This window comes from Myotis daubentonii, chromosome 15 (assembly GCF_963259705.1).
Source record: "Myotis daubentonii chromosome 15, mMyoDau2.1, whole genome shotgun sequence".
Lineage (NCBI taxonomy): Eukaryota > Metazoa > Chordata > Mammalia > Chiroptera > Vespertilionidae > Myotis > Myotis daubentonii.
The window spans coordinates 20838414-20861463 of NC_081854.1; the positions used below are offsets into that span (position 1 = coordinate 20838414).

The following is a 23050-nucleotide window of genomic DNA, read 5'->3' on the forward strand; positions in this document are numbered from 1 at the left end:
AGGTCGAACACCCTGTGGAACTCTAGGCCGAGGGGAGGATTTGCATATTAAGCTTTTATTATCTCTCTATATAAAGAGCCAGGGGCCGTCACATCTGAAAAAACCAAATGGATGACCAAACAGACTGAGTGTGGCGACAAGACCGGCAGGGGTGTTAGTGAGGGACAACCAAACGACTGAGCAGCAGGCTGTGAGGGGTGACCAGGCTAGCAGGGGAGTGGTGAGGGATGACCAAACGACTGAAGAAGCAAGCTGCGTGGGGCGACCAGGGTAGCAGGGGGGACAGTGAGGGGTGACCAGTCCGGCAGGGGGAGCAGTTTGGGGTGATCAGGTCAGCAGGCAGAAATGGTTAGGGGTAATCAGGCTGGCAGGGGAGCCAGTTAGGGGTGACCAGGAAGGCAGGCAGGTGAGCAGTTAGGAGCCAGCGGTCCCAATTGTGAGAGGGATGTCTGACTGCCGGTTTAGCCTTGATGGCAGTCAGACATCCCCCGAGGGCTCCTGGATTAGAGAGGGTGCAGGCTGAGCTGAGGGGACCCCCTGCCCCCATGCATGAATTTCATGCACTGGGTCTCTAGTATAGGATAAAAGTCTAAGCAACCGTTATGACTGAGCCACCAGAATGATCACAATGACCGGTGACCAGTTGCTATGATGCGCACTAACCACCAGGTGGCAGACGCTCAATACAGGAGCTGCCTCCTGGTGGTTAGTACTCTCCCACAGACGACCTCCCAAGACTGACCAACCTCCCCTGGTACCTCCCCATGGCTGGCAGGCCCCTATGGGACTGGGTAAGATGGCCCTGCTCAGTCCTGATCGCTGGCCAGGCTTAGGGATCCCACCGTGCACAAATTCATGCACCAGGCCTCTATTTTTAAATATAAGTAACATTGATAGAGTGAATGAGAAGCTTAGTGTTGTGACGTATTTTAAAAATAGTCTCCGGCCCAGCCTGTGTGGTCAGTGGTTGATGTCCACCAATTAACCAGGAGGTCAGGGTTGGATCCCTAGTCACGACACATACCCAGATTGTGTGCTCAGTCCCCAGTAGGGGGTGTGCAGGAGGCAGCTGGTCAATGATTCTCTCTCACCACTGATGCTTCTATCTTTCTCCCTCTCCCTTCCTCTCTCTTAAATCAATTAAAAATATTTTAATTTGATTTTATATACTAATATATTTGTATTGATTTCAGAGAGGGGGATAGAGATAGAAACATTGATGAAAGAGAATGATTGATTGGCTGCCTCCTGCATTCCCCCAACTGGTGATCCAGCCCCCAATCTGGGCATGTGCCCTTTACCAGAATTGAACCCAGGACCCCCTAGTCTGCAGGCCAATGCTCAATCCAGTGAGCCAGCAGGCTAGGGATTATATATATCTATATATATCTATCAACACTAATAAAAGAGAAAAATGGTAATTGGCGTATGAGCTACCCTTTTCATTGGCTAATCAGGGCTATATGCAAATTAACTGCCAACTAAGATTGGCAGTTAACTGCCAACAAGATGGCGGTTAATTTGCATATGTAGGCACAATGCAGGGAGGCGAAAGGGAAAGCAGGAAGAAGCCCCCTGCCACTGACAGTGATCGGAAACCCAGGGGGGAGCTAAGAGCTGGGGGGCAGGGCAAAGGCGGCCCCAGGGCCGCCTTTGCCCTGCTCCCCAGCCATGATCGGAGAATCAGGTGCCTTTTCTGCCCTGGCCAGTGATAGCAAGAAGTAGGGGTGGAGCCAGCGATGGGAGCTGGGCACGGTCGAAGCTGGCAGTCCCGGGAGCTAGGGGTCCCTTGCCTGGGCCTAAAGTGAAGCCCACGATCGCGGGGCCACTGCAGCTGCGGGTCCCCGCTGCCCGGGCCGGACGCCTCAGCCAGAGGCGTCAGTCCTGGGCAAGGGGCTGATCCTGTGATTGGAGGGTGATGGGGGTCAATGCCTGAGGGCTCCCAGTATGTGAGAGGGGGCAGGCTGGGCTGAGGGACAATCCCCCCGCCCCTAGTATCTATATATCTATCTATATCTATCTATCTATCTATATGTATTTTTTTTTTAAAGAGCATGAACCATGGAGCTGAAGGGTTGGGATGCAAACCTGGCTCTACCCTCATCTGCTGTGTGACCTTGACAAGGAGCCCTGCAGTTGGCAGCAAAGCTCTCCAGCCCACAGGCTTGGACAAATAAAGAAGTGCAATCACTTGTGTATTGAGGTGTGTGTGGTTATTTAATAGAGACCATCCTATGGCCTCCACTAGAAGCTGAATAAATGCTACTTCAATGTACATGACTCGTCCGCAAAGGAAGGATGATAATGCCACGGTATAGATGAGGAAACTGAGGCCACAGAGAAGTAATTTGCCCAGTCACACTATGATTAAGAGGCAGGGTCAGAGTTGCACTCAAGTCACCTGATTGCCCTGGCTGAGCATTTTTAACTGAAAGTGCCACTCAGAGTGATCACAGGTGAACAATCAGTGTTAATGCAAGAATCCTATCTAATAAAAGAGAAACGTGTTAATTAGCCGTATCTCCGCTACCCTTCCCATTGGCTAATCAGCAAGATATGCAAATTAACTGCCAGCCAAGATGGCGGCTGGCAGCCAGGCAGCTTGAAGTTAACATGAGGCTTGCTTGCTTCAGTGACGGAGGACTCCAACGTTCCCTGCCTGCCTTGCCGGCCTCTGAGCTTGCAGTTTAAAACATTGTTACAAATATAGAAGCTAAACAAAAGCCCAGAAACCTGCTTTCAGCCCGCCGGGATCTCAGAGCTGGAGTTGATAGTGTTTCGATTATAGAACCCAAACAAACCAGATACCTGCTTTCAGCAGCCGAGGCCTCAGAGCTGGAGCCAGAGCTAAAGCTGGCCCAGAATAAAAAAAAAAAAGAAAAAGAAAAAAAGGAGCAGTTGGGAGCTTCAGTCACCTGCCAGCCTGAAAACAGCCCTCAGCCCCTCACCCAGACTGGCCAGGCACCCCAGTGGGGACCCCCACCTTGAAGGGTGTGTGACCAGCTGCAAACAGCCATCATTCCCTCACCCAGGCTGGCCAGGCACCCCAGTGGGGAACCCCACCCTGATCCAGGACACCCTCAGGGCAAACCAGCCAGCCCCCATCCATGCACCAGGCCTCTATCCTATATAGTAAAAGGGTAATATGCCTCCCAGCACCGGGATCAGCATGACAGGGGGCAGCGCCCAAACCCCCTGATTGCCCTGCGGCTCTGTGTGTGACAGGGGGCAGCACCCCAACCCCCTGATCAGCCCTGCTCTGTGTGTGACAGTGGGGAGCTCCCCAACCCCCAATGGGCCCTGCTCTGTGCGTGACAGGGTACAGAGCCCCAACCCCCCTAATGGGCCCTGCTCTGTGCAAGACAGGGGGAAGCGCCCCAACCCCCTGATTGGCCCTGCTCTGTGCATGACAGGGGGTGATGCCGCAACCTCCCCATCGACCCTGCCTTAAGTGTGACAGGGGGCGGTGCCCCAACCCCCCTATCGGCCCTACCCTGAGCGTGACTGAGAGTGGCATCCCAACCTCCCGATCCGCCCTGCTCTGTGCATGACAGGGGGCGGTGCCCCAACTCCCCAATCATCCCTGCTCTGAGCCCAAGAAGGGGCTGCACCTAGGGATTGGGCCTGTCCTCTGCCACGCAGGAGCAGGCCTAAGCCAGCAGGTCATTATCTCCAAGGGGTCCCAAACTGCGAGAGGGCACAGGCCGGGCTGAGGGAACCCCCTCCCCCCCGAGTGCACAAATTTTTGTGCACCGGGCCTCTAGTATTTAATAATGAAAGAGTAGCCCATTACTCAGGGATTTCACAAATACAAAGGAAACACGGATGACAGAATCCAAAATTCTGCAGTAACCTAAGGACTTCGGGCGCTGTCACTGCCTCACCCTGAGGGACCAGGCCTCTCCAGTGGAGAGCTGCAGGAGTCACAGATTCATAGAATCTCATAGGAGACACTGAAGGCTCAAACCAGGGCGTGGGAACTGTCCTGGAGACTCGGTCCTGGGCTGCTGGTACCCAGAGAAGTAGAGCCTTGCCCATGGTACGTGGGGTCAGCGTCCCCCGTGGACTCAGGACTCAAGTCTCTTCCTGCCACACAAGGCCCCTGGCGGGTCTTCAGGGCAATGCCTTCCACAGACATGTCCCTGCTCCCAGGGGACGCGCTGTCCTCTTGGAAATGTCCCCGCACTTCACGGTGGGCTCAGCACAGGCATCGAGGTGAGGCCAGCGGCGGCGGCAGAGTCTCCTGAGCGCGGGCGCCCACTGGCTGGAGACCTGCCTGGACCAGAGGGCAGCACAGAGCCCCGACCTAAGCCGCCCGCCTGCAGAGCCGCGGGGCCCGCCTCACAGTCGGGTCAGAGGCAAGGCCCTGAGCGCGCCGCCAGCTTCAGGTTCCACGTGAGCAGGCGCAGGAGGTTGAAGATGATGGTGGCTTCATGGCACCGAGGCGAGTCCTGGAACCCGGGAAGGAAGCGAAGCGGGGCTGAGGCAGCGATTTCCTCATCGAGGGACCCTCGGCTCCTGGCCGCTCCACCACACGCGACCCCCTACCCCCACCCCCGCACCCAGCCCCAGCCCTGCTGGCTACCGGCTCCGCGCCCGCGCCACTCACAGGTCTCCGCCTTTGGGGACGCCTCCTGGGTGCCCGCGGGGACTTCCTTGAGGAACCTGGCCGCACCAACTCGAGCTGGAGGGGGCACATGAAGTAAACCAAGGAGGCGAAGGGACCCAGTCTCCCACCGACTCAGCCCACGAGCCTCCCAGCCCAGCCCTGCGGACACCAGCGGGACGCGAATTGTGTGTGGACGGGTTGGGGCTCCGCGAGACAGATGGGCCCCGGGCGACCTAGCTGAGGGGGGAGAGCGCAGAGCAGGCGGGTGCGGGGTGCAGGGGCCGGGCGCGGGGGGCACTCACTCAGGCCACCATGTCCCTCCTCGCGGACGCCAGCAGCTCCAGGGTTGGGGCGAAGCCGGGAAACAGCTCCGGGCTGGGCAGGCTGCTCAGCACGGCTTGGGCGTCCGAGAGGCCCCGGGCCACCAGGCGGAGCCGTGCGCACGACTGCGGGGACTTGGAGGAGTAGAGACGCCGCGACCGCCGCCCTGCCCCCCCCCCCTCCAACGCCCACCCCACGCCGACACGCGGGCCTCACCCAGGGCAGCGGGGGACCCCTCCTTTGGCGGAAGGAGCAGTTCCGCGGCCTCCAGCAGCATCTCTTCCTCCTGGGCGGGACAATGGTGGGGCTGAGGCTGCGCCCCTCGCCTGAGCCCTGAAGTGCGGGGAAGTCGGGGATTCATGCCCGTGACCCGACTGTGTGGTGCAGGGTGGTCGTGCGTACTGTGCACGGAGCCTCAGAGCTCCCCGAGGACGAGGACCGGAAAGGGGAATGAAATGCACCCCTTGCGGACGCTGCACCCCGACGTGAGCAGGGTCCTCCGGGGGCGCCCTTTTGTGAGTGGCAGGAAGGTGCTTTCTGTGCTTAGGATGCAGCTGGTCAGAATTCAGACCTGAGATCTGAGATGCGCCTGCGTGACTCTAGGATGCCAGGGCCCTCGGGATAGGGACCAGGATCCTGACCCTGGCGGGACCAGCATCCCCTGGGACTGGGGGTCTGGGCATCACTCACGTAGTGGTCCCTCAGCGCCTTGACCGCCTCCAGCGCCCTGGGGTCCAACCAGCGGTAGTGAGAGAAGGAGCAGCGCCTGGGTTCGGTCACACCGGGGTCGCCACCACGTTCACTGTCACCAAGACCCAGAGCCCCATACTTCACTGAAGTAGAACAAATACTCCCAAAATTTATATGGAACCATAAACGACCCCGAATAGCTGCAGCAATCCTGAGAAAGAAGAGCGGAGTAGGAGGATTCACAGTATGGAATATCAAACTATACTACAAAGCCATTACAACCAAGCTGCCTAGTATTGGCACAAGAACAGGCATATAGACCAGTTGATCAGAACAGATATCCCTGAAATTGACCCACACCATCATGGTCAATAAATGTTTGACAAAGAAGGCAAGAACATACAGTGGAGTCAAGACTGTCTTTTCAACAAATGGTGTTGGGAAAACTGGACAGACACAGGCAAAAAGATGAAACTAGACCATTAACTTACACTATACACCAGAATAAACTCAAGATGGATAAAAGACTTAAATGTAAGGCATGAAACCATAAAAATCTTAGAGGAGAACATAGGCAGTAAAATCTCAGACATCTCACGTAGCAATACGTTTATGGATACATCTCTTAGGGCAAAGGAAACTAAGGAGAAAATAAATGGGACTACATCAAAATAACAAGCTTCTGCCCAGCAAAAGAAACCATCACCAAAATGAAAGGGAGCCCAGTGTATGGGAGAACATATTTGCCAATGATACATCTGATAAGGGGTTAATGTCCAAAATATATGAAGTACTCATACAACTCAACAAAAGGAAGACAAACAGTCCAATGAAAAATGTGCAGAGGACCTGAATAGACATTTCTCCAAAGAGGACATAAAAATGGCCAAGAGACATGAAAAAATGTTCAAAGTCACTAATCATCAGATAAATGCAAATTAAAACCAAAATGATATATTACCTCACACCTGTCAGAATGATCTATCAAAAAAAAGCAATGGCCCTAGCCGGTTGGGCTCAATGGATAGAGCGTTGACCTGCAGACTGAAGGGCCCCAGGTTTGATTCTGGTCAAGGACACATGCCTGAGTTGCGGGCTTGATCACCAATAGGGGGCATGCAGGAGGCAGCCAATGCTTCTCTCTCTCATCATGGATGTTTCTATCTTACTCTCCCTCTCATTTCCTCTCTGAAATCAATAATAATAAAAAAGAAATCAATGAACCACAAGTGCTGGCAAGGATGTGGAGAAAGGAACACTAGTTCACTGCTGGTGGGAATGCAGATTGGTGCAGCCACTATGGAAAACAGTATGGAATTTCCTCAAAAAATAAAAAATGGAACTTCCATTTAACCCAGTGATCCCTCTTCTTGGAATATATCCTAAAAACCCCAATACACCAATCAGAAAGGATGTAGGATGTATGCACCCTATGTTCATAGCAGCATTACCTACAATAGCTAAGATCTGGAAACAGCCCAAGTGCCCATCAGTAGATGAATGGATAAATAGGCTGTGGACATGTACACTATGGAATACTATGCAGCTGTAGAAAAGAGGGATCTCTTATCCTTTGGGACAGCATGGAGGGACCTGGAAAATATGCTAAATAAAATAAGCCAATCTGAGAAAGACAAACATCACATGATCTCACTTATTTGTGGATTCTAATGAATAAAATAAATTGGCCAACAAAATAAGACCCAAAGCATGGAATAGATTAACATACCTTGATGTGGATTAGAGGGGATGAGAAGAGATAAACCAAAGAACTTATATACTTATATGCATAGCTCATAGACACAGGCAATAGGGTAGTGAAGACCAGGGGTGGAGGGGTAGGGGCTGGGAGGAGGGAGTTAAGAGGGGAGAAATGGGAGATATCTGTAGTATTATCAGCAATAAAAATATATTTAAAAATAAAATTATCCCCCTAGCCCAGGGGTGGGCAAACTTTTTGACTCGAGGGCCACAATGGGTTCTTAAACTGGACCGGAGGGCCGGAACAAAAGCATGGATGGAGTGTTTGTGTGAACTAATATAAATACAAAGTAAACATCATTACATAAAAGGATACGGTCTTTTTTTTTTTTTTATTCACAGCTGCCCTAGCCAGTTTGACTCAGGGGATAGAGTGTCAGCCTGAGGACTGAAGGGACTCCAGTTTGGTTCTGGTCAAGGGGACATGCCTCAGCTGCAGGCTCGATCCCCAGTAAGGGGTGTGCAGGAGGCAGTCGATCAATGATTCTCTCTCATCATTAATGTTTCTATCTTTCCCTCTCCCTTTCTCTCTGAAATCAATAAAAAAATATGTATTAAAAAAAATAAAATAAAAAGCTCTAACATGTGAACTGTCAAATAAGAGAGGAAACTTTATCCTTGCCTCTAAACTGGATAAAAGAGACACCATTGTTGCCAGCCAAACAAAAATTTCTCATGCCTTCTTTTCGGCAAAGCCCCTCCCCCAAATCATTCCTGGTGAATCTTGAGTGACTGTGGGAACCACACCACAGTTGCCGAATAGTCACGGCTAATTAGAGTGTGGAGGCCTTGTTGATAGTACACCAGATTGCCAAGGCCACTCTGAACATGGGAATCTTAATCAGAATGTCCTTGCCCTAACTGGTTTGGCTCAGTGGATAGAGCGTCAGCCTACAGACTGAAGGGTTCTGGGTTTGATTCCAGTCAAGGGCACATGCTTGGGTTTCGGGCTCCATTCCCAGTGTGGGGCATGTAGGAGGCAGCTGATTGATAATTCTCTCTCATCATTGATGTTTCTCTCTCCCTCTCCCTTCCTTTCTTAAATCAATAAAAATGTCTTTAAAAAACAAAACAAAAACAGGCTTCATTCCCAGAATGTCCGAGGACTATGTGAAGGTGAGCAGCAGGGTCACTACTTGGAAAGAAGCCTCTTTGGTCTAAATCAGTGGTTCTCAACCTTCTGGCCCTTTAAATACAGTTCCTCATGTTGTGACCCAACCATAAAACTATTTTCGTTGCTTCTTCATAACTGTAATGTTGCTACTGTTATGAATCATAATGTAAATATCTGATATGCAGGATGGTCTTAGGCGACCCCTGTGAAAGGGTCGTTTGATCGCCAGAGGGGTCGCGACCCACAGGTTGAGAACCGCTGGTCTAAATAGTATAATGCATGTTAGCCAGCCAGTGCTGGGGGAAAGGCAGGCGCAGAGGATGCAGCTGCTATATGTGCAGGAAAGGCTAGAGAGGTGGAAGAAGCTGCTAAGGCAGAGAGCTCAGGTGCTGCTACTATGTGAGGCCATGAGTCTAGGGGCAGCGTGTGGCTGCTCAGATAATAGGTGTGGGCACAGAGGCTAATGCTATTTTTGTGGGAAAGATGTATTTGTTCACCAGCCGGTGTGCAGCTGCCTGTATGGGACTTTGCTGTGAAGAACTGTTTTGTTTGATGACTATATGGCCATTGGCTTCTACAATAAAGACTCATTCTTATACACCCACACTGCTCATGGCTTCTCCATCTAAACCCAGCCCCAAGAAGGTCCAAGCCCCCTGGCAGAGGAGCTCAGACCCAGCAGTTAGTGCAACGGATAGGGTTTGATAGTGAACCCGCCCTGACAGGTGCCGTAATCGAGCAGAATTCCGAAGAATATACGGACTCAGAGCAGCTGTGCTCTGGCTGCTCCGACAGTGACCTAAACCAAGCATGGGACTCCCATCCCTCCTGCTAGAGATGAGTGTGGGTGTGACTATGTGACTGTATCAGCCAGGATCCCTGCAGGAGACCCATGCCACCATCAAATGGGGAAAGGGATTTGTTTAAGCAACAATGTACAGTGGTGGGGCATGGCTAAGGGGCACCAGTAAAGGCAAGCAGCAGGCCCAGCTAAGAGCCAGAAGCCACTACCATTCCTAACCCGGAAGGAACACAAGAGGGAGTGGCTATTAGTCCCAGGCAGAGATTCTGGGACACCACTACTGCCAGCCCACAGTCCAGCAGGGAAATAGATAGAAGGAGTTCTATGGAAAGCAACTTCTCAGGGTGATCTGATTATAAATTCCTAAGTGGGTAGTCAGGCCCCAGGCTGAGAGCTACTTTAGTGAGAGGCTTTTAAACCAGCTCTGTCCATTGTTCTTGTGCATCCAGGTTAACACACCTTTGAGAAGTCAGAAGTGATACCCCTCAAAGGCATAGACACCCTTAAGAAAGCACAGAATCTTGTTAAGGAGCCTGTAATCCAATCCCTGCCTTGCTTTCTCCCACTTTCAGGTAATCTTCTTTGAATTTACTTCTTAGTTACAAATGCATAAGAGAAACTGCAAAACTGCCTGTTCTTCCTGGCATTTGAGATCTTGCTCCCCGGCATATGTGGCCAGTTTGGTTCAAATAATCTCATTAAAATGCTCTACAGGTTCGGCTGTTTCTCACATGAACATTCACCTGGTGCGGTCAGCAGGGTTTGAAGAAGCCCACCCTGTGGACCCGGACCTGGAGTTAGAGATAAGCAAGGGCCCATGGTGCCCACTGGCTCCCTGCTTTGCGTTGGGTGAACTTGGGGGAGTCTCTCTCGGAACTGTGGGCCTCCTTGCTGTAAGTAGCAGACCATGGCTTTACTTGAGCTGTTCTTAGAAAATCTTCGAGGTGGATAAGGGTTGAGATGAAACAGGAAATAAAAGATTGAAAATAACAAGTGCTCAAGTTTAAGAGCAACTGGACTGGGAGCTCTGTGAGGGCAGGACCTGGGCTCTCTCGGTTACACTGTGTCCACTGCCATGCAGTTCAGGGCCTGGCACAGAGCAGGTACTCAGTAGATGGTTATTGAATAAATAGATGAAATACTTTCAGAGGATGTTTCTTGATGATGACTGGGGTCCCCTGTTTACCCTGGATGTTGTTGGACTTTCATCCCTAGAACTTCTGACTCAGTAGGACTGGGTGGGGCCCAGCACCTTCATGTCTAAGGAGTCCCCAGGGGATGCTGATGCTGCTGGTTCAGGCACCACACTTGGAGGACCACTGTTTCCAAGCCACACAGTTATGGCTGCCTTGGAGGATCATGCTAATCCCATTGAAATAACCCCATGCAGGGACATCCTTGCAGAAGTGTGAGTACTGAGTTCTGATGAGCCAGCATGACCTTAAGCACTGATCTGAATATCTATCTATATAATAGCCTACGCGACCATCACAACTGAATGGACAACCAAACAGGCTACGTGGGTGACCAGGCCAGCAGGGGGGTTAGTGAGGGCCAGCCAAACAACTGAGCAGCAGGCTGAAAAGATGGAGATGCCCACAGCCAATAAGAAGGGAAATGCTAACTGACTTCCCCACCCTCAAAGATGGCAGCGCTCACAGCCAATAAGGAGGGCATATGCTAATTGACTGCCATGCTCTCAAAGATGGCTGCGCCCACAGCCACAAGATGGCCGGCAGGGGAGGGCAGTTGTGGGGGACCAGGCCTGCAAGGGAGAGCAGTTAGGGGCGATCGGGCTGGCAGGGAAGGGCAGTTGGGGGCAATCTGGCCGGCAGGGGAGCAGTTAGGCATTGATCAGTCCCTCAGGGAGTGGTTAAGGGGTGATCAGGCTGGCAGGCAGAAGCGGTTAGGGGCAATCAGGCAGGCAGGTGAGCGGTTCTGAGCCAGCAGTCTTGGATTGTGAGAGAGATGCCCGACTGCCAGTTTAGGCCTGATCCCCCATTCGGACATCCTCCAAGGGGTCCCAGATAGGAGAGGGTGCAGGCTTGGCTGAGGGAAACCCACCTCCCAGTGCACGAATTTCATGCACTGGGCCTCTAGTTTTCCTATGTTTATGCAACAGACAGCATTTTCATTTAAATTAATGCCACCTATCATGTTTATGCTCAGGTACCCTGATTGAAACTAGTACTTTCTTTTTTCATCTAGTGGCAATTTCACATATACACCCACCTCCTTTCTTTGGTGAAAAATGTCAGATCAAGAATTTTTTTTCTTATTATATGAATCAAAATATATCAGGGGATAAAAACAAAACCCAAACCAGGGTATTCTTCCCACTGCATTCCCAGAGTCCTTTGCAATACCTCTCTTATAACTCTGTTTATATTGTGTTCAAATGTATTGATTTATTGTCTGACTTTCTCCAGGGCTCATGGGTTTCTCAAGGGCAGGCATTCTTCCATTTGAAGAAAAAAAATGTGTAAACTGGAATTATTTATTTTTCTACGATTTGTCCCATTTGTGTTAATAAACAGCGAGGAAATTGCTTTGGGGTGAACATGCTGTGTGTGTCCTCACATGGACATGTCAGTGTGTTCTCGAGTTTGAGATGTCACGGGGTGTGGGGTGGGAGTGGTTGGGGGCTGGGGCCTGTGGGTGATGGTGGCTGTGTGTTCCTGTGGGGGGACATGGTCTGGGACTATGTTTCTCTGGGACTGTGTATCGAGCATGTGCTGACACTCAATGCGTAGTCACCAATGAGATTTGGTGGCCATCAGTCGCTGACTGTGTGAAGGAGGGTCCCTCCCCCTGCCCATGTGTGTATGTGCCTGGGTTGGGGAGGCTGCAATCTGCTGTGGCCCAATGGGTCCTGTGTTCCTGTCCTGGTTTGCCTCCCTCTCCAGGTCTCCTTGCTGACCCACGTCACCATCTGTCTGAAGCCCATGGCACTCCTGGGCAGGTGAACTCCAGGTAACTGCGTCTAAGGTCCAAGTGAGCAGCACTTACCATGGCTCCATCCCTGAGTCTGGGCCCCTGCAGAGCTGCGAGGGTGTAGCTTCTGTGTCCTTGAGGTCAAGGACCTGGGAAGTTAGCAGCTGGAGATTAGATTTCACAAGGTCCTGGAAGAAAAGAGGGAGAAGGATCCAGATCTGGTCTGGGGCAGGGCCAGGCCAAGGTCCAGGGTCTCAAAATCATTATAAGAATATTCATAATAGCTCTTATTTATTTATTTATTTATTTATGTATTTCTTTATTTTTAAAATATATTTTTATTGATTTCAGAGAAGAAGAAGAGAGAGATAGAAACATCAATGATGAGAGAGAATCATTGATCAGCTGCCTCCTGCACACACCCTACTAGGGATCGAGCCCGAAACTCAGGCATATGCCCTGAACAGAATCAAACCTGTGACTCTTCAGTTCCCAGCCTGATGCTCTATCCACTGAGCAAAAGGCGCTAGGGCAATAGCTCCTATTTATTAAGCCACTACCATGTGCTGGGCAGTATATTTCATGCTTTATATATTTATATTAGAGGCCCAGTGCACGAAATTCATGCACTGGGGGTGGGGGTCCCTCAGCCCAGATTGCGAGAGGGCACAGGCCAGACCAAGGGACCCCACCAGTGCATGGTTGGGGCAGGCGGGGATGTGGGAAGTTGACCAGCAAGGGGGGACCATGGGAGGGCTCCTGTCGCTGAGTCCCAATTGGCCAGAACCCAGCAGCAAGCTAACCTACTGGTGGGGTGTCTAGGTGGTCAGGGTACATCATAGGACTATTGACCAGTTGACTATTTGACCCCTGGTGGTTAGTGCACATCATAGCAAGTGGTCGAGCGACCTTAGCATATTACGCTTTGATTGGTTGAATGGCCAACCGGATGACCAGACACTTAGCATATTAGGCTTTTATTATATAGGATTTATGCTGTTATCTTATTCAATATTACATATTAAGTACTTTTTATGTTACATTTATAAATAACAATTATGTGGATTATTCATGGTTATGAATATGTTTTTATTTAGCTATAGATTACTTTATAATAAAGTGATTTTACAGGATCATATTCTATTTCTATTATCATATTCTATTACCCCATGGAAGGTAGGAGGAAACTGAAGCTCAGAGAGGCGAGTTCACTTACCCAAGGTCACACAGCAAGCAATGCCACTCAGCAAGGTGACAGAGTCAAATTTGAACCCACTTCTGTGGTCCAGCCTTTGGCTTTTAATCACTGTATTACCCTGGCCAAGGTGGCAGACAGCTTGTGAGGCGACCAGTAGGGAGGGAGTCCTAGCTGAGTGACTGGATGATAGCAAATCGCTGTAGGTGTTGTGTTGTGCTGGTTACATTTATTGAGACCTTATTGGGTGCCTGGCTGTCATGATAATGACGATGCCACATGCTCCTATGGCACTTAGTGGGCCCCACTGTAAGTGCTGTTATGTGGATCGGTCCCCTTACTCCTTGCACCAGCGCTCTGAGGTGGGTACCACCATTGTCTCCATGAGGCCCGAGGTGGACGCATGTGCAGAACTCGTGGAGGAGCTGGGATCTGGTGCCAGGCTGTTCCTTTTACTCTTGAACTTCCCATTATCCCTTCAAGTCCTCACAACAGCCCTATAGCGTAGGAAGAATTATTACCATTTTACAGATGAGGAAACTGAGGCCCAGACTTGCACTCACCCACAGAACCACAGACTTGAACTATTGTCTGTCTGAGCAGCTCACCCACCCTTGACCCTGTACTTCTCTGGCAGGAGACCAGGAATGTCAAAGAGCCTCTGAAGGGCCTGGGCCAGGCTCCCAGGGCCCGGGGCCCTGTCCCATCCTGAGATCCCAGGTTCCCTGCCCTTCCTGTCTTGCTCCCTGCTTTTCCCTTTGGCTTATAAGGTGCAGGGTAGGCCAGGCCAGGTTTCAGCACCGCAGGCAAGAAACAAGGACAGGCTACACTGGGGCCAAACATGAGTCAGCAAAGAGGAGGCCATGCGCTGGTTCCAGAAGTATGATGGGATCATCCTTCCTGGCAAAAATTCCCCTTTCTACACAAAAGGCCAATAAGCTAATTTCAGCGAAAAGTGCTGATTGGTAAGCACTCATTGTGTATTACAAGAATTGTCTCTTTTCTATTGCATTACACTTTTGGTTTTGTTTGTTTGTTTGTTTGCTGCTAAATTTGTATACAATTCGATAGATCCTATTTATTTTATAGATCAAGATCTCCAACCTCGTGGGAAATCGAACTCCTCGGAAGTGGTAGTGGGGTGGCATCCTCCCCCCCTCTTCCCCTCCTAGGCTTATCCTTCTAGAGCAGTGGTTCTCAACCTTCCTAAAGCCGCGGCCCTTTAATACAGTTCCTCATGTTGTGGTGACCCCCAATTTCATTGTTACAAATTGAACATAATTAAAGCATAGTGATTAATCACAAAACAATATGCAATTATATATGTGTTTTCCGATGGTTTTAGGCGACCCCTGTGAAAGGGTCGTTCGACCCCCAAAGGGGTCGCAACCCACAGGTTGGTGACCCACCGTTTGAGAACTGCTGTTCTAGGGGTTAAGGGGGCTGTTTGATATCTTGTCAGTTTGTAAGCACTCTTTACCTTTCTAGCTATTTTCCCCAAGTCTTTGCACATTGCCTTGCAATGTATTGTGTGGTGTTTTTTTTTTTAATTGATTTTCTAGAGAGAAAAGGGAAAGTGAGAGAGAAAGAGAAACATAGATGTGAGAGCAAACATAGATTGGCTGCCTCCTACATGCCCCCTAAAGGGGATTGAACCTACAAGCCCATAATCCCTTCCTCCCCCCAACTCAGAACCCAGCAGCAAGCTAACCTACTGATTGGAGCGCCTGCCCCTGGTGGTCAGGGCATGTCAAAGTGACTGGCTGACCAGTTGACTCTCAGAGAATGGAACCAGCAGCTTTCCCTGCACTGGACCAGGCCCAACGAACTGAGCCACACCCACCAGGGGGCCTTGCAATGGTTTTCGTTCTTTGCTTTTAAAAAATAGATATTTCTATTGGTTTCAGAGAAGAAGGGAGAGAGAAGATAGAAACGTCAATGGTGAGAGTGAGTCACTGATCGGCTGCCTTCTGCAGGACCCCCAGCCTGCACCTGGCCATGTGCCTTGACCTGCAATCCAACTGTGACCTCCTGGTTCATAGGCCCAAGCTCAACCACTGAGTCACAAGGGCCGGGCTGTAATGGCTTTAAGTGTTACACAATAGGCCTATCTCATATTTCACAGGTTCTGGCTTCTGAACTTGGTCAGGAAGATCTCCCACTCCTGAGTGAAGGCGCTCTTCCCTGTCCCTCCTTCTGCACTCCCTTAACCCCCCCCCCCCCCCGCTTCTTCCCCCCACCCATTTCCAGCTTCTACTTTCCCATGGTCTTGAGACCTGCCCCGCCTGAAGGCCCAGCCCCCCTCCTCTTCCCCCTCCCTCAGCCTCTCCTGTTGAAGGAGGTGGGGTGAGGTGGGGTGTTTCATTCCTGGTCAGTTTGGAAGAGCTCTTCCTGCCCAACCTATTAACCCTGTTCCCCTCTGTGCTGCAGTGACCCACCCTCAAGTCCTGTGTATTGATGTAAACTGCCATGTTTCATACAAATATGTCCATCCTGTATTTCTCCTTGTGGGTTTGAGACCTGGACCAGGAAGGGCTCCCCCTCCCCCTCCCTCGCAGAGTCCTAATCTTGCAGCTGTCCCTTCCCACGGGTCAGGAGCATAAAAGCGCTCAGGGGCGCAGCCCTGCAGCATCACCATGGCCCCGCTGTGCCCACTGCTGCTGGCGCTGGCCCTGGTGGCCATCCCCGGTGTCCGAGGCGCCTGCCCGGCAGCCACTGACCTCAAGAACCCCGATGGGACACGGACGTGCGCCAAGTTCTATGACAAGAGCGACCCATATTATGAGAACTGCTGCCAAGGTGCGGAGCTGACCATAGGGCCAGACACCGACCTGCCCTTCCTGCCCTCTGACTGGAGGAACATCATCTCCTCACTCGTGGTGGCCCCGCGCTGTGAGCTCACGGTGTGGTCCCGAAGTGGCAAGGGTGGCAAAACTCGCAAGTTCAAGTCAGGCACCTACCCGCGCCTTGAAGAGTACCGCAGGGGCATCTTTGGCCACTGGTCCAATGCCATCGCCTCCATCTACTGCAGGTGCCCTCCTGTCCCCGTGCCAGTGCGCACACTGCTTCCACAGCACAGAACCCAGCCCACCACCACCCCCAGCTTCAGTTTGCCCAGACCCCTGAGTCCCTGACCCAAATTGGGAATCCCTAGACCCATCCTGGAGGCCCCTTCTCACCCGCATCCCTCCCCCAAGCCCATGCCCCTTGGATCTCTCAGACCAGTTCTGGGATTCTCACACTCAGAAGTGACGCAACCCCCTCCATTTAGGGAGCCCCCCACAACCTTCCTAAACCCCCACCTGCCTACCCACAGCTACACTGTCCAGGGAGGGCCACTAACTCCTGAGCTGCCCAGTCTAGCTTGGGATGTGGAGCCATTCACCCCCTCACCCTGGAGTCCCAGAACCAAAGCCAGTTCTTCCCTCTCCCCAAATCATCAGATCTCAGAGCTGCCTCAGGCTTCCCAGACTCTACATCTGACCCAGACCTCAAGACCCCAGACTCATATCTGGGGACACCCTGTCTGGCCCTTATGCTCCCTAACCACCCACACCCTCTAGGACGGCCTCAAAACCAGGACCCAGTCCCAGGGTCCTTGGGAAGGTTCTGGAGCATTTGGAGCCCTGAGCCCACCCTGCACTCACATATGCAAACTCACAGACTTGGGACCCTAAGTCTAGCCATAGTAGCCTCCAAAACCACCCCCTATCCCCCAAGAGCTCCAGGAGACCCCCGCTCCTGAAGTGGAAGCCCCGCCCAGCCCAGCCCACACCTTATCTCAGGCTCTAGAGCTCCACAAGCCACAGATCTTTGAGCTCCTGGCACTTCCTGGTGATAAGTTTTTATTCTGTTGCAGGTGCAACTGAGGCCTTAGAGGCCCCTCATCTCCAGCCCCTACAGAATGAGGAGCCCCTCACCCAGCCTTGTCCCTGGGCCTGCTGAGGGCCCCAAGTCCCAAACAAGAGAGCTTTCTGCCCGCCCCCTTCCCACCCTGCCTTCCCTGTAATACAGTCCTTATGAAGTTGCCCCTGTCTGCCATCTGCTTGTGCTTGGGACCCAAGTCCACCCAGGATGGGGAGACAGCAGGGTGGTCATGCCAGGATCAGCCCTACCTGGGGCAGTGCTGTGATTGGGGACACACCCACAGATTCTGACATGGATTTAGGTGTGCACAAAGACACACGCCCACAGGAAGCATGTGTGGCATGCTATGGCACCGCTGCTGATAATTAGACATTGACATGCTTCCCAGACCTTTTGGTGCACAGCCCTTCCCTGAGTGATACCAGCTGCTCTGGCCTGCCAGGGACCTCCAGACTCAGGATTCATGCATGAGACAGCAGGAGGCCTTCAAGGACCAGCCCAGGCCAGGTCAGGGTCTGTTGTGAGATCTGGCCAGAGCCTAGGACTTATGGGTTATTTAATCCTTCAACCCTCCCCTCCCCTACACATGGAAGACACTTTAGTGCAAATTTGCATATTTCTGCAAATGTGACTTTGCAACCTATTCTCACCCCCACCCCCAGGGATGGGGCCCTTGATGGATACCTGGGTTTGGGGGCTCTTAGGAGAAGCTAAAGAAGAGAATTGTGGGTCTTGGGGAAGGAAAGATATGGGGACAGCTCACGGGGAAAGACAACTTGGGGTTGGATGGAGGAGGAGAATTCGGGGGGATTCTGAGAGCTAAGAAATGTGGGGGAAGGAGGAAGGTGGAGATGCTAAGAGACCATAAGGTGGGGGTATGTGAAGAGATCAGAGGTCAAGGGAGGTGTGGGAGGTGGAGGAGGTGTGAGGTGCTGGAGGATCACAGAGCAGAGGGTGTGTGAGTGGGCTGGGAGCTCAGTGAAGTTCTAAGGAGCAAAGATGGCAAAATACTCAGAATCCTTGGGCACAGGTGTTTACTGGTTTAGTCAACAAGGGTTTATTGAGCACCTAGTATCTGTCGAGCACTGCCTTGGGAAGACATGGTCCCTGCCCTCCTGGAGCCCTGAGAGTGCAGGGGAAATGCCAAAGATTCAGACGTTCGGGGGGTGGGGGGGGGGTGCGGGGAGGGCGATGAAGTCAGACACTCAGGATGAGACAAGGGGTCAAAACAGCCAGTCACTCCCTGAACTGCACAGACACGGAGGAGTCAGTCACCCTTGTTCGCCGCAGCCCACCAGCCTCCGTGCGGTTCTTCGTCTTGTGCAGGAAGTGGACAAAACGCACACCAGGCCCATACTGGCGGAATACGTGGGACACCTGTGGCAGCAGCGGGTCAGAAAGAAGTCCTTATTAGGGACCGATGAGCTCTGCTCTCCCCCCTCCTCCCTCTCTGAGGTCTTGGGATGGGTCTGGGTTGGCAGCTGGGACAGGGAGTCTCACCTGGACCCAGCGGCCAGGAGGGCCCCTCCCAGAGGTCCGGGGGGCCACATGGTGCTGAGCAATGATGGTGTGTCGGTCAGCTGCCAGCAGCCAGACGTGCAACTCATAGACACACACGTCCAGCCGGCTGTCCTCAAACCTGGGGGTGGGGGGAAGGCCTTCAGCTGCCACCTCAGACCCAACATCCCCACCCCAATGTCTTGCCCCAATCACCATTTAGCACCACTCACTGACACCCCCCTGTGCCCCTGGGCTGGCTGGTGCTGGCAACACAGCCCCCTGCCCCCTCTTGGGATTCATAGTCCAGCGAGGAGGCAGTGACCAGCAGGAATAGTCAGGACCAGCATGGGGGCTGGTCAGGGAAGGCTTCCCGGTGGAGCCACGTGTAACCGACTCCTGAAGGACAAAGACGAATCGTCCTGAGAAAGACAAGCATCTGAAGAGGAAAGAACAGCCTTGGGCCTGGCACATTTCAAATCCTGAAGGTGTCCGAGAGAAGGGGCCACAGAGGTGGGCAGGGCTGGGTCCTGCAGGGACAGGAGAGTCCTGGTGGGAGGCTCAGACCAAAGGGGAGGGTGGGCCGGGGTTGTGCTTTGGGGAGCCCCTGTGTGCACCCTGGGGGGGGGGGGAGGCACGTACCAGTCCATGACAGTAATGTCTGGCTGCTCATCATCAAGAAGCTCCTCCCACAGCCCCTCGGCCAGCAGATCCACACACTGATGCTTCACCGTCCAGCTGTGAGAGGGGGCATAGGGGAGGCGGGCTCTGGGACCTGCTGGCATTCTCGGGCATCTCCCAGGGCAGCCTGACCCCTGGGAGCAGGGAACCTGATCACAGCACCCTCATATCCAGGGGACCCCGGTATGGGCGCTGGGCCCTCACTGGGCACCTTATAGTCTCGGTTCCCATCGCCTTCTTGGCATGCGATGCATTCTGAACCCTGTGTTGCGGTGGGGAAACTGAGGCTCAAGAAGGGAAGTGACTTGCCCAATGTCAAGCACAAAGAAGCTCTGGGCCAGGGTGACTCTGAGCCCCTGAGTTACACCATCTCACCCGCTGCCCAGAAGCGGGGATCAGATTCTCGGGGCCCGGGGACTCGCCTCCTCCCAGGGGAAGGGCTCAGCAGAGGAACAATAGTAGCTGCTACTTGGGAACACCTACTATGTGTAAGCCAGACCTGGCCAAAGCCTGTGCTGTGTGTTAGGGACATTCTCTGGGCAGGTGACTAACTCTGTGTTTACAGAGCAAGAAACTGTGCCAGAGAGGCAAAGTCATTTTCTCCAGGTCCCACAGCAAGGAAGGCTGGAGGAGGGAATCCATCGCAGGCCCGGGCCTGGCCACTCACCTGCAGTTGTGCTGGAGCTGCTCAGTCCTAATGTACCACCCACGGAAGTTGCCTGCAGGTGGAGGGGCAAAGGGTTAGAAAGCACAGAGTGTTGGGCACCCTCCCCTGGGGACCAGCCCCCAAGCACTCACCCAGTGTCTCCAGGGGCTGCCGAGTGGGGCCAGTAGGGGGCGCTGGCTCATAAATGTTGATGCCTGAAAGGGCAGGTGATACACAGGGCCTCAGGCCTGCTGGAGCTGCCCCTGTCCACCCTCTCCCCGCACCCTACCCCCAGGGCCCCTCTGAAGGGCAGGAAGCTGTGCCACCCACCAGGCCAGACCAGTCTGGCAGGGTCGAGTGAGCCAGGGCCCAGGGAGAGCCCTGAGAATGTCCTGGGGGAGAGGGACCAGGTGCGTTCTGGTGAGGCAGAGACAGAGGGACAGGGGGGCACCCAGAAAACGGCACTTAGAATATAGGCAGAGGGAGGAGGGACGAGCTGGGGGGGGGCGCGGGAGGGGGGACAGGGAGCAGGAGGAAGGGAGTGAGCCGGGTGACAAGAGACGCAGGGAGAGCTAGAGACACATGGCACAGAAGGAGACAGAGGCAGGGATACCAGGCAGGACAGAGCCTCAAGCGGACTGACAGAGGTACAAATAACAGAGACAAAGGCACAGAGACAGGGATAGAGAGACGAGGGAACTGGGGGAAGAAGAGCAGACGGTCTGGGTAAGCAGCGCTGCGGAAGACGCTAGGGCGGCGGCACTGGCACCTTCGGGGTTGGGCGAGCGCAGCAGGTTGCGGTAGAGCGGCCGCCGCAGGAAGAGCAGCTTCCAGGTGAGGCCCGGCGGCAGCTCCAGGCTCGCACCCGGCGGCCCCCACTCCTGCAGCAGCAACTGCCGCGCGTGGGCCTCCGACGGCTCCTCGGCCGGGGACACACCGGGGCTCTCGGGGGTAGCGGGCGACGGCGGCGACTGCAGTGGAGGTGGCGACGGTGGCGAGGGCGGCTCCCGGGGGCTCTGGGGGCTCGCGGGCTCCTCGGTATCCATCCGGGCGCCGAGCTCGCGTCCCTCCTGCACCTCCTCCATCCTGGCGACTGTCTGGGCTCCTCCGCAGGGCTCGGGGTAACTGGGTCGGGGGGGCGGGGCTCTCCAGCTGAAATTAAAGAGAGGGGTGTGTAGTGGGAAGGATCTGTGCCCCCAGGCACCCCTCCCTCGGACGAGGGAGGCCAGGTCCCCAGCCCCTCCTCCCTCAGAGCCAGGAGTTCAGGCCCTCAGCGCCCGCCTCGTCTCAGACCAGGAGGCCAGGTCTTTAGCCCCTCCTCAGTTTCCCAAGCCTCCTGCTCAATCCCCCACAGCGCTGGCCCCGGGATTGGGGTGTGGCAAGGGAGCTAGTGCTCTCTAAGGAGGCCCATCCACCTCATTAAGATCCAGCAGGGCCCTAGCTGGTTTGGCTCAGTGGATAGAGCGTCCGTCTGCGGACTGAAGGGTTCTCCCGAGTTCGATTCCAGTCAAGGGCACCTGCCTGGGTTGCAGGCTCAATCCTCAGTAGGGAGCGTGCAGGAGGCAGCCAATCAATGATTCTTTCTCATCATTGATGTTTCTCTCTCTCTCCCTCTCCATTCCTCTCTGAAATCAATAAAAACATATATTTTTTTTAAAAAAAGATCCAGCTTGGCAGGAGGTTAATTAATGAAGACCCCCTCTTTCAGCCTCTCCTCTCAGCAGAGGGGGAGGTCCTGCTCTGTCCCCACCTGGGACACTCCCTTGGGACCCTGACATTTCCTGTTCTGGAAACCAAGGTGTGGGGTGCAGGGCAGAAAGAGACCTATAGCTAGAGATAGGGAGTCACCCACATGGGGGTCCCTGGTGAGACACTGAGCTAGCAGCAGAGACGGAAGCAGCAACACTACCTGGGTTTTTGGGGTGCCAGCACTCCTTCCTGGGGTGAGGCAGGCAACACAGACTGCCAAAGCCTCCTCCCTCAGAGGAGGAGTTTGGAGTGAGGGATGGGACGATGGTGGGGGCAGGAGGTGGGGGTGTGGAGGAAGTGGGATGGTGGAGAAACCTGTAGGGCCAGATGCCCACGGCCACATCCTGCCCACGCCACATCGCATACCAGGTAAGCACAGGCGCAGAGTTCCACACAGATTCCCAGTGTCAGCCAGTGCTTTCTGCTTGCTGGGTGCCCGTCTAAGTGCGCACACGTTCATTTCATCCTCTAAGACCAGAGGCGGGAGGTGCTGCTATTATAAGGAAAGGTAACAGCAAACGTGTTGTGGAGCTGTGTGCGCCCACGTGCTCCAGTCCCATCTCACATACACATCAATCCTATGTGGGTGCTGTTGCTACCCCTGTTTCACAGATGAGAAAACAGAGGCCACCCTCACAGGCCTGGGAGCTTCCTGCCCCAGATTGGAGGGGAAACATGCTGCAGACACTGGGAACTGAGTTCACACCCCAGTGATGACACTCATGCAACTGAGGGCTGACTGTGGCAGGGATTGTTCTAGCTCTTCAGGTGGGGTGATTAATTCAATCTCCGCATCCTCCCTAGGAAGCAAATACTAAACTCATTTTGCAGATGAGGAAACTGAGACACAGTAAGGTCTAGTAACTCACACAAGGTTGCACAGCTGGTATGTGGCACGTTGGATACACAGAACTTCAGATAAGATACACAGGGACACAGATTCAAATCACACCCAAGGAGAAACACTGGTCCACACAGAAGCAGACAGGAGATAATAATGGTCATATTTATTGTCTGTCTTTAACTCACTGAACTTCTAACAACCTCAGGAAGCAGAAACTGATTCATTCACAGATCAGAGGCAGAGAGGTGAAGCAACCTGTCCTGGGAAAGTTGGGAATTAGCCAATTTAGGATACTGGCAGGCAGAAAGGACCCATGGGAGGGGACAAACCAACTAATACA

General features: G+C 53.3%; 2 protein-coding genes and 1 pseudogene across 2 annotated transcripts; 1 reads left to right on the top strand and 2 right to left on the bottom strand.

Annotated features, from left to right (window-relative positions):
- Positions 1-4347: 4347 nt before the first annotated feature.
- Positions 4348-5983, bottom strand: LOC132217370 (interferon lambda-4-like; annotated as a pseudogene).
- Positions 5984-16062: 10079 nt separating this feature from the next.
- LOC132216357 (syncollin-like) lies at positions 16063-17454 on the top strand. The gene is made up of 2 exons (XM_059665521.1): positions 16063-16457; positions 17286-17454. Exons 1-2 carry the CDS (start codon positions 16063-16065, stop codon positions 17293-17295), a joined length of 405 nt encoding a protein of 134 aa, XP_059521504.1. The 3' UTR covers positions 17296-17454.
- Positions 17455-17776: 322 nt separating this feature from the next.
- Positions 17777-21396, bottom strand: NCCRP1 (NCCRP1, F-box associated domain containing). The gene is made up of 6 exons (XM_059666604.1): positions 20887-21396; positions 20270-20332; positions 20139-20190; positions 19433-19528; positions 18794-18932; positions 17777-18670 (listed from the first exon to the last, which is right to left on the bottom strand). Exons 1-6 carry the CDS (start codon positions 21200-21202, stop codon positions 18530-18532), a joined length of 807 nt encoding a protein of 268 aa, XP_059522587.1. The 5' UTR covers positions 21203-21396; the 3' UTR covers positions 17777-18529.
- Positions 21397-23050: the final 1654 nt, after the last annotated feature.

Excerpts from the sequence above, each read along its gene's own strand:
- LOC132216357 (XM_059665521.1), top strand. The coding sequence starts at position 16,063 with ATGGCCCCGCTGTGCCCACTGCTGCTGGCGCTGGCCCTGGTGGCCATC.
- NCCRP1 (XM_059666604.1), bottom strand. The coding sequence starts at position 21,202 with ATGGAGGAGGTGCAGGAGGGACGCGAGCTCGGCGCCCGGATGGATACC. Across the intron at positions 20,333-20,886 it reads GCGCTCGCCCAACCCCGAAG|GCATCAACATTTATGAGCCA; the intron begins GTGCCAGTGCCG and ends CTGCCCTTTCAG. Across the intron at positions 20,191-20,269 it reads GCAGCCCCTGGAGACACTGG|GCAACTTCCGTGGGTGGTAC; the intron begins GTGAGTGCTTGG and ends CTCCACCTGCAG.